We start from the raw sequence: 10,869 nt of genomic DNA, 5'->3' as shown, positions 1-10,869 counted from the left end.
TCAGCTATCCATCTCGCACACAATTACACACACACACACACACACACACACACACACACACACACACACACACACACACACACACACACACACACACACACACACACACACACACACACACAGAGAGAGAGAAACACAATGGTTACTAAGGTATAATGCTCTGTGTGTCCTGAAGGCTAGGGGTTTGTTTACTGTGCCATGGGCATCCAATGTTCTGGCCCTGGGGTATCTGATGGTCTACAAGAGCCTTTCTCTATCTGAGCAGATCCATCGGACCAAACTCTGGCTTCCTGGAGCAACTCATACAGCTGGACCTCCTCAGGCAGCAGAGGACACAGACAGAAACATGAATGAGAATACACATACACACACACACACCATTCTGTATACGTCTGGCCCTTCTTTAAACACTGTGTTAACAAACCTCCAAACGAGCGTCAATGCCACACAACACTCCTTCCGTGGCCTCCAACTGCTCTTAAACGCTAGTAAAACTAAATGCATGCTTTTCAACTGATCGCTGCCCGCACCTGCCCGCCCGACTAGCATCACTACTCTGTTGACGGTTCTGACTTAGAATATGTGGACAACTACAAATACCTAGGTGTGCTAGACTGTAAACTCTCCTTGCAGACTCATATTAAACATCTCTAATCCAAAATTAAATCTAGAATCGGCTTCCTATTTCACAACAAAGCCTGTTTCACTTACGCCGTCAAACATAACCTCGTAAAACTGACTATCCTACCGATCCTCGACTTCGGCGATGTCATTTACAAAATAGCCTCCAACACTCTACTCAGCAAACTGTATGCAGACTATAACAGTGCCATCCTTTTTGTCACCAAAGCCCCATAAACCACCCACCACTGCGACCTGTATCCTCTCGTCGGCTGGCCCTCGCTACATATTCGTCGCCAGACCCACTGGCTCCAGGTCATCTATGTCTTTGTAAGATAAAGCTCCACCTTATCTCAGCTCACTGGTCACGATAACAACACCCACCCGTAGCACGCTGTCCAGCAGGTATATCTCGCTGGTCATCCCCAAAGCCAACACCTCCTTTGGGTGCCTTTCCTTCCAGTTCTCTGCTGCCAATGACTGGAACGAATTGCAAAAATTGCTGATGTTGGAGACATATCTCCCTCACTAACTTTAAACATCAGCTATCTGAGCAGCTAACCGATCGCTGCAGCTGTACAGCCATCTGTAAATAGCCCATCCAATCTACCTACCTCATCCCCATATTGTTTTTATTTACTTTTTGCTCCTTTGCACACCAGTATTTCTACTTGCACATCATCATCTGCACATCTATCACCCCAGTGTTAATTGGCTAAATTGTCATTACTTCGCTACTACGGCCTATTCATTGCCTTGCCTTCTCACGCCATTTGCACACACTGTACATGGACTTTTTTCTATTGTGTTATTGACTGTACATTTGTTTATTCCATGTGTAACTCTGTGTTGTTGTTTGTGTCGCACTGCTTTGCTTTATCTTGGCCAGGTCGCAGTTGTGAATGAGAACTTGTTCTCAACTGGCCTACCTGGTTGAATAAAAGTGAAATAAAACATTTCATTAAACACACTTTCATTTAAAGGGGCAATCTCCATTAGTACATCCATTTTTTTAAAACTTTTAAATGAATTAGATATACCCGATCATATTCCAATAGATACAGTAAGCTTTTTTTACTCCCTTGATTATAAACTAAAACTGTGTCGCCTCAGAACATGGTTACATTTCTCAAACCTTCCGTAGGTGAAAAATATTTAACATTTTGTGAATTATCCGCTCCAGTGATGTTGTTTTTGAGCTTTACAGCAAGGTAGACAATGAGACAAAACATATTTTAATTCTTTGTAGTGACTAAATTACAGTGTGGCATTCTAAATACCTGATATTAGTGTCACCAGAGGTTAGTTTAACCTCAGTAATAAAAAGGGGGGAAACAGTTTCCTAGATGCTACCATCAATTCAGACTTCATCTAAGAGACATTATCTGGGACATACACTTTATTAGGTAACACCACCCCGTTCACGAAAATGGATCACTCCTTCAGACAGTGAGTCACGTGGCCGTGGCTGGTTGTGTAAATCTGGCAGACAGGTATCGAGGCATTCAGTTACTGTTCGGTTTAATGTTAGAATGGGCAAAACCAGTGACCTAAGCGACTTTGAGCATGGTATTTTACACACGACAGTGTCTAGGGTTTACCGAGAATGGTACGACGAACAAAGAACATCCAGTCAGTGGCAGACCTGTGGTCGAAAACAGCTCATTGATGAGAGAGGTCGAAGGAGAACGGCAAGAATGGTGCAGGCTAACAGGCGTGCCACAAACAGACAAATAACTGCGCAGTACAACAGTGTTGTGCAGAACCGCATCTCGGGGACACACAAGTCATCGAGAAGCTCCAGTGGGCACGCGATCACCAACACTGGACAATTGAAGAGTTGAAAAACATTGCCTGGAACATGACAGTGAGTTCAGTTAACTTGAGGGGCCTGCTCATCTTTGGGATGAGATGGAACGGGCTGTTCGCAGTATGAATGTACCGCCGTCCAATCTGCAGCAACTGCACGATGCCATCACATCAGCATGGACCAACATCCCTGTGGAAAGTTTACAACACCTTGTATATTGCCCCGAAGAATTCAGGCTGCTCTGGAGGCAAAGGGGGAGGACGTCAATCTGGTACTAGATGGGTGTACCTAATAAACTGGTTATGTCCTAATATACATCAGTGGAGGCTGCTGTTGGGAGGACGGCTCATAATAATGGCTGGAATGGAGTGAATGGAATGGTAGCAAACACATGTTTGATACCATTCCATTAACTCCATTCCAGACAATATTTTGAGCCGTCCTCCCAACAGCAGCCTCCACTGATATACAGACATACATCACCATTAATACAGGTTTCTAAAGACCTGATAACAGCAGTCATATTCTACTGATAAGGACTGCTATTAACGTATCATCACGCCCTCCACTACAAACCCAACACTGATGAACAGCCTGTGCTATGATCTGAAACGGCAAAATATGATAAAGGAATTGTATTCAAATTATACTATAAAGAACAAAAGAGCCCTTTAATGCCAAGCTTGGTAATGATTTAATACACAACAATAACTTTCTTAAACATTATATTACTGATTTAATGATAAAACAGTTATTCCTGCATTGTAGAAACAGTAAAAGCTACTTTAAATCTGGTTATAATTGATTGAGCAAAATCTCTTTCAAACGCAATATGGAAGTGACATACTTGAAAGGTTTATGAAACTGACCGGCTAGTTGTAACTCATCCATTTTACAATAGGCCTACCAATGCAGTACATTTTTATGGCACAGTAAATTGATAAGATACTGTTACAGTGGTGATAGTTAACCTTTAACCCTCTGGTTAGATACAGTACATGACTAAAACATTGGCTGTGGTTTTGAGACAATCATCATGCAGAACATATAACACATTAGATCTGTTACCCATAATGTTTTTGAGACATATTAAAGTACAGGGTCAAATGCAATAAATGTTCATATGACAATGTTGAAAAATTGAAAGAAAGTATTATTCACAAATAGGCTATTTGGCCTTTAGTTATGTGCATTAATATATTGAATGATATCTGATGAGATTTTTCAGCTTTCTTGATCAACGTTTTCCAGTCTGTTGACCCTTTCTCTATGTCACGGTATTCTCCGCTGCATCACAGTGTTGGATGAATCTTCTGAGATCACAGAATTTGAGGTTAGTTAAGGACTTGTTTTATATGCCAGTAGAATGAAGTACTGCTAAATCAGGATTGTGATAACTTCTCTATATTTTCAATGTGAATATGGGGCAGTAGAAATAATGTGAAAAGAAATGCAAAAAACGAAAACTACTGTATGCTTCAAACATTCACACAGAATTGGATTAAATCCTAGCATTAGAAATGAGAAAGATAGACACATATTTCCAGCCATAGTGATTAGAAGTCTATGGTGTATTGATGCTTTCTGTTGTGTTGTTAATAACTTTTAGCTTGTCTGTTTACAGAAACCCCTAGTTATTCCCCCCTAGTAAATAAATCAACTCTAAATGATAAAGAAATAATTGTATCCCTTTGTTTGACTGTTGTGGCAGCGCTCTGTTCTATCACTGGGCATCTATGCTGATGATGAAGGTACAATTACGAATGAATTCCATCCAAATACAACCTTTCACTCTCTGTCCATTCACCTCTTTTATCAATATGATGGTAGGTTCTTGTACACATGCCAATATTCTGACTGACACACAGATGATCTTATTCACTATGTGAGGCTGGTCACACTGTCTCTGGTGTTTTGGGGTCACATTTGATGCATAATAAAGCTGCTGCCAACTTGACCACTAATCACAGTGTTCAGGTCTCTCCCCATCAGTCCACAGCCGTGCTGGAGCTTGCGCAGCAGGCTGGGGTCCTGATTGAGCCCATCACCCCGCCCCTCTTCTTCCTGTCGCCGGCGCCACTACTGCTCTTCCTGGACGTGGCCGTATCCTGGCAGGAAAGGTTAGCAGCGCGGCCAGCCGTCTCCTTGATCTGCAGCTCCAGGTGCTTTTGGATGGCCAGACCAAGCTCCTCAGGGTCCACAGACGCCCCGTACACCTCCCACGTCATCCCTTCCGCATCCCACTTCACCTCCTTCACTGGGGACTTCTGGGATGTATCCGTCTCATTCCCACTCTCGTTCCTGTTCTTCTCCACCAGGCAGACCTGGGGGAACACATGGGCCAGGCATGCCTCATGGATCTTCCCAGTCTGCACCCCCACGTCCCTGAGCTCCCTGTGGGATGTCATAGTCCCTGTGTCCCTGGTGGCTCTATTGTTGCTGCTAGGACAACTATTCTCCTGCTGCTGCAGGGCTCCACTAGGGGGCACAGTGTTGGCCCAGGAGCAGTTGAGATGGCAATTGAGGTTGCAGCATTGCAGCAGGCGCTTGGCATCCAGTCCTGTCTCACTGCCAGAGGACATGAGACAAGGGAGGGAGATGAGGGTAGGCACCGGGTGAGGTGGCAGCGCCCTCTGGTCCCTGAACTTAGCTTCGGTGCCTGGAAAGCGTGGCATCAACTGGGCAGTGGCGAGGATGGGCTGGGGGTGGCAGTACGCCGCAAACGTGTCCTCCAACGCCCCGTGGTGATGGACAAAAGCGCAGTAGCAGATGGCCTCCTCACATGAATGTTGTTGTTGGGTCTCATCGCCGACCTCAGTGGCTGTGTTAGAGGGGCCAGGGGCACCGACCCTGACACTCCCGGCCTGAGGCTGCTGTGTGGGGCTGCCTCCTCTACCATTTGCCCCTCTGCCGGTGGTGTTGACAGTGTTGCAGTTCTGGACCTGCATGGGCTGCTTGCAGGCAAACCTGGAGAAGGCCTGCGGAGAGGCATCCTGGAAAAGGTAGTCTCTCCCTGGATACAAGGGGCAGCTGGTCTCACTGCGGGGTGGGGGGGCAGAGACCTCCCTGAGCATGTGGAGGGTATGTGAGTGACTCCTCTGGACAGGCAGCCTGGACAGATCCAGTCCTCTCAGGTCTTTCTGGGATGATGACGAGGGGTAAGGCTCCTGGCTCTCTCCGAAGGCTGATAACACGTCCCCGCTGGCTTGGTGACCATGGCTGGTGATGACCTCTTCATGGTGATGGGCTGTGTATGATGACTCAGCCATACTGTGAGGGCGAACAGTAGTCCTGGGGTCCACATGTTGTTGGATGGTGTGCTGGACAGCCTGAGTAGGCCCCTGGCTGTCATTCTTTCTGTCTCTGTTAGAGCATGGAGCTGTATGCTCACTGGAGCTCCTCCTGAGTTCCTCCTGCCTCAGGGGACCTGTCAGCCCATCTGTGGAGCTCTGGGAGAGGGGTAAAAAGGGGTCGGTAAAGAGGGCAGAGTCAAGGGAAACACTGCCCTCTGGTGGGTATAACTCAGACACAGGATGCCCACTCTCTGCCATGGGAAAGCCCTGGAACACAATGGAAATTAACAGAGCATCAACAATATGGCTCAGGGATATAAGCTCTTATTGTATGATAAGGAAAGCTGACACAGTTTATGCATGAGGACGCCCTGATGAAACCAGTCATCTGGTACCATGCTAATTGCTTCATTATGAGATGAGTCATCATCCTGCTGGGAGTTGTCTAGTGTAATGCCAGACTTGACAGCTAGAATTTCACAGTGTTTTTTTCTTCTTCATTTTTATAATTGAAGTTGAGTCTAGTCCCGAGTGTTTTCACAGTGTTAGTGTAGTTGTTTTGTTGATTTACAAGAGAGACACAGACACGACCATTTGGTCTCTGCAGCTTAAATGTTAAGGCCTTGATTATCTCTTGTACACAGATTGTGGTGCCAGCCTAAACCAGAGGGTCATTGGTTTTGTCCACTACAGAAGGGGGCATGCCATGAGCAAACTGGTCAGGTATCTCTCACTCACAGTGGCAGAGATTAGGCCGTTCAGATTAGGTCTGGATCAGCCCCTCACTGATCCATAAGATTACAAGAGAAACACAGGATTGTCTATGTCTTCTTTGAGAGCATTAGGGGGTGTCTTCAATGTAGGCTCTCTAAAGCTTTGGTAGTAGATGTGTTATCTTGTGACATGGCGTGATGATACGATGTCGGCTAGAGTGCTGAACCTCAATCACAAAACCTTTAACTTTTAAGTCAAATAACCTTCAATTATATACACACAATACAGAAATGGTCATGTACCTTCTATGGGCTTTTGAAAAATATCCATTTAATTGTCCATTGATCTCTTGTTATTCTACTTTACATATGAGGCCTCTAGGGGCAGTTTAAAAAGCATCACCAATGAGTCTGCTCTACCCTTGGAGCCAAATGTCCCATGGTGGCTCTCCATCCCACCCCTTTCCCATGGTACACCTCCTCGTTATTTACATGTAGGGTCTCTGTGAGGGGCTCTACAGGCTGAATATGAATATTATAATGAATATCTGTTACAGTCTTTTTGGGATAACATGCATGATAGTGTTAGTCTCATGTTAGTCTCTGTGCATTATTCAGTGTATTTATTGAAGGAATCTGTGTTGACAGCTCACAAGCTGAATGTTTTCGCAGTGAATTACGACATATGTAAATCGTATTGTCTACAGACAAGACAAACCCATTCAATTCAATGTTTACAATGTTGACAGGCAACAGCAAACGCTCAAGTCATTTAATGTTGTGCAATGAAATCACTGTATGGCCTGGTGTCCGTGGGCAAAGTGTTAGCATGCCTTTCTTTAATATTGACTGACTAGCCACATGTTCCTCACAGCTAACAAGCTGCTGCTGATCCGAAGCACGGAGTTGTCCCTCTCCTATAAATTGGCTACATCTAAGCTGGTTTGAACCAAAGGTCACTTCTGACAATAGACGGATCAGGCAGATGATATGCCATAAAGTGTAGGAACATGCGTCCGGTCAGTGAAAATAATGGCGTGCTAACACTTTGCCCGCTGACACTAGAACAAAACACCTGATCTGTGGTAGTCTGAAAATAGAGATGTGAGAAGTCAATTGAATGAATTAGTGGCCTTTTTTATTTTTACAGTAATGCTTCTTTTTACAATAATATTTCAGAATATACCTCCTCACACAACGCAACAAATGGATATTCTTTCTGCTATGCTATACACACACATCTAAATAATAACAATGCCTCAACTATCTGAACTTTGTATGAGACTAGGGACAGCTTGTGACTGACTGCATGTATTGACTCACTCAGGGGCCTAAATCAATCCCCCCCCACCCTACACACACATGCATGCAGTACATACACACGCACACACATGCAAGCCACGCATGCACACACACCCACACACAGAGATTTAACCATTTCATCCTGAAAAGTCTGTTGTAACCCCTGCTTACCTTTCAGGAAGAATATGAGATCCGTGCCTTATGTTCCTTTTCTCTCCTCCTCCTCTCCCTCTCTTTCTCAATCACTCAGTGTCAGAGTCCAGTTATCCCCCAGGATCCCCGGAGAACCCCTGTTAGTCCAGGATGTTGGAAAGGAAAAGGAAAGCGCTTCTCCTTCCCTCACATCCACAGGTGACTCCCCCTCTCTCGCCACGCACCATCCACAGCGCCCTCCCTTCCACTAGTCTCCTCCTCTTCCTTCTCCCTCCCTCTATCCTGGCTGTGAACAAGATGGAGGAAACCTTGAGATAATCCTCTCTTTCATCTGATTACAAATGAGAGGCTGCGAATCTTTAAATCCCTTTCCAGGAGACAGGGGTAGTGTGTGTGCGAATGTGTGTGTGTCTATATGTGTGTGTGTGTGTGTGTGACGTTGTTAGAGATGGGTGGTGGTGGTTGTTTGGCTTTGTGTGTGGTGTACAGGGGGATGGTAGATAGGACTAGAGGATTAGATGGAGAGGGGGAGGGAGAATGATAATGAGGAGATGCACAGATAGTCAGGCAGACAGCGTCATTGTCACTCCGTCCACCTGGGAGAAAAAAATGAGACAGAAAAAATGCATGAATGGGTGTTATCGAATAGAAGGTTTCACGGCGAAAAAACAGCCGCCCCTCACACAGACAGTCAGCCTCTGTCTCTCTCGCATCCTCTTCTCTCTCTCTCTCTCTCTCTCTTTCTCTCTCCCTCCCACTCATCCTACTCTCTCTGTCTCTCTCACACACACACACACACATATATGCACACACCCACACACACACACATTGTTTTGACTCCTACCTCACCTACTCCTTTACACACTCCCCATCAATCTCGCCCACTCTCCATCACTCTGTCCCTGTTGCTATGGAAACTGCAATACTCAATGGGACTCTGATGAATGTTCATTTTCTATGTTGCTGTGAGGCGACAGACAGCAAAACATGTCAGCCAGGAAACTACAGTGCTCATGGTTGTCAAGTAACAAGAGAACAATGTGATTTTATGTCAATTTTTTGTGCATGGATGTCACATGCCATGGTATGTCCGTGTTTTGCATGACAATTAATTAAAAAGCAGGAATGTAATTAGCTTGAAAAGTCACATTAAAATGGAAGGTAATGAGAGTATAAAACAGTTTTTATTGTAGTTCATACGGCTATGTGTAGAAGTTGCCCTTAAGCACAGATCTAGGATCAGCATACCCTTCCCAAATCAAACCTTAACCATTAGGGGGAACAATGAACAATGAACAATGAATGAGACCTACAGTAAAGGACCACTCCTCACCGCAGTAACAGGTGGAAAATAAAAACAGACAGGGGGTTTGAGTGTAAGACAGAAAATGTGTGATCAAACAAAAGGCAGTCATAACAAAGCCTGTCAGACATATCACATTTCTTGTTTGGGTTATTGTAATTGTACATCTGTAGAAGCTCAAATGGAAGAATGATATGTATCTGGCAGAAGGAGCACAAGTAACCTTTGATCTGGGTAATTAGCGGTGCTTAGTGCATGCTGCTATGATGAAAATATTGTTTTTTTTGCATTGTTAACCGAGGTGAGGGGTTGTGTGTGATTGGATGGGCTACACTTGTGCATCGGTATTTCAAGTACAGGGGTTGGGATTGTTGTAGTAGAAGTTCTGGGAGGAGGGGAGTGAGGTTGAGTTAGTATTAGGAGCAAAAGTCTCATTACGGCAGACTGAACATCTGGAGAAGGGCAGTACCAGGGATAGACGTGTGGGGATTAAAGGTTAGATTTCAAAGAGAGAGTCAGCGAGGGATGGAGGATTGTGGAAGATCCTACTGGCCAACAGCCTTCACAGCTAAGAACAATGTCAGAGAGGGCTCCTGTACCAATTACAGTAACAGTTTTAGGACCTAAATAGTATCAGGCATAAGGAAGGGTAAGGAGACAGATTGAGACACATTTCATTCATCAGTGAGTTTCTCCAGCTGGCAAACCATATTGTTGCAGACTGAAATTAAATGAGATCCTCAATCATACAACCCTGATAGTATCTCAGCAACAGCAATGCCCTAGCATGGCCGTGATATCTTTCCCGGCATCTTTCAGAGACAGGAAAGCCTTAGCTGCATGCATTCAGATATAATTCAGATATAACATGGCTGATACACCCGGCTCACTGAATAGATCCCCTACTACTCCCTGCACACACAAACAACTCTCCAATTCTTTGTCCAAACGATCCATGATCATTTGAATAAGCATTACAAAAACACCTTTTATCAGCAGTTACAGCTAGAACATAACGTTCTCAGAACCATGTGTTATTTTGCATACAACCTTCCCACAACATTCTAGGAATGGTGAAGGATAGTTGCCTGGCTTTGATACAGTCTCAGCACATTTAAGGAACTTGACAGCAAAAACATTATTTTCTTGATATTACAAAAATACATTTTGGTTTCCTTACTCTGTAAGTAGTCTATGGACAAGGTATGACAGCAATCCATGCTTTGGTTTAGTTTCCCTGGCACTGTTTCCACATGTTCATGTTTTAACATTTTGTGGCATAAATCCATTTCAAGTAATGGGACCGATATAAGCATTTTTCGTGCTTCATGTCCAAATCATCCAAAAGTATCAAAAATTGATTGTGAAGCTCAACAAAGTCACTTATAGATGTTTTGAGAATTGCGTGAAAAATGCTAATATCGGTTCCATTACTTGAATGGGATTTGTCCACAAATGCTAAAACATTAGCATGTGGAAATAGTGCCATGCAAACTAAACCAAAGCATTGATTGCTGTCATACCTTGTCCATAGACTACTTTCAGGGTAAGGAAACCAATATGTCATTTTGTAATTTGGGTGAACTATCCCTTTAAGAAAACATTCCATTAAAAAAAACAGAAGAAAACATTTGTAACATTCAGAGAAAGTTCTATGAATGTTATTTAAAAACA

The 10,869-nt window shown here is 44.2% G+C and overlaps 1 protein-coding gene across 1 annotated transcript; it reads right to left on the bottom strand.

The window, feature by feature from the left end:
• Positions 1-3,108: 3,108 nt before the first annotated feature.
• On the bottom strand, positions 3,109-8,095 carry LOC115113242 (G protein-regulated inducer of neurite outgrowth 2-like). The gene is made up of 2 exons (XM_029640683.2): positions 7,911-8,095; positions 3,109-5,991 (listed from the first exon to the last, which is right to left on the bottom strand). Exon 2 carries the CDS (start codon positions 5,980-5,982, stop codon positions 4,420-4,422), a length of 1,563 nt encoding a protein of 520 aa, XP_029496543.2. The 5' UTR covers positions 5,983-5,991; positions 7,911-8,095; the 3' UTR covers positions 3,109-4,419.
• Between the last annotated feature and the right edge of the window lie 2,774 nt (positions 8,096-10,869).

The sequence above is a fragment of the Oncorhynchus nerka genome, linkage group LG28, assembly GCF_034236695.1.
Source record: "Oncorhynchus nerka isolate Pitt River linkage group LG28, Oner_Uvic_2.0, whole genome shotgun sequence".
NCBI classification, from domain to species: Eukaryota; Metazoa; Chordata; class Actinopteri; order Salmoniformes; family Salmonidae; genus Oncorhynchus; species Oncorhynchus nerka.
Note: the sequence above shows the minus strand (reverse complement) of the source record. Positions and strands in the feature narration are given on the sequence as shown.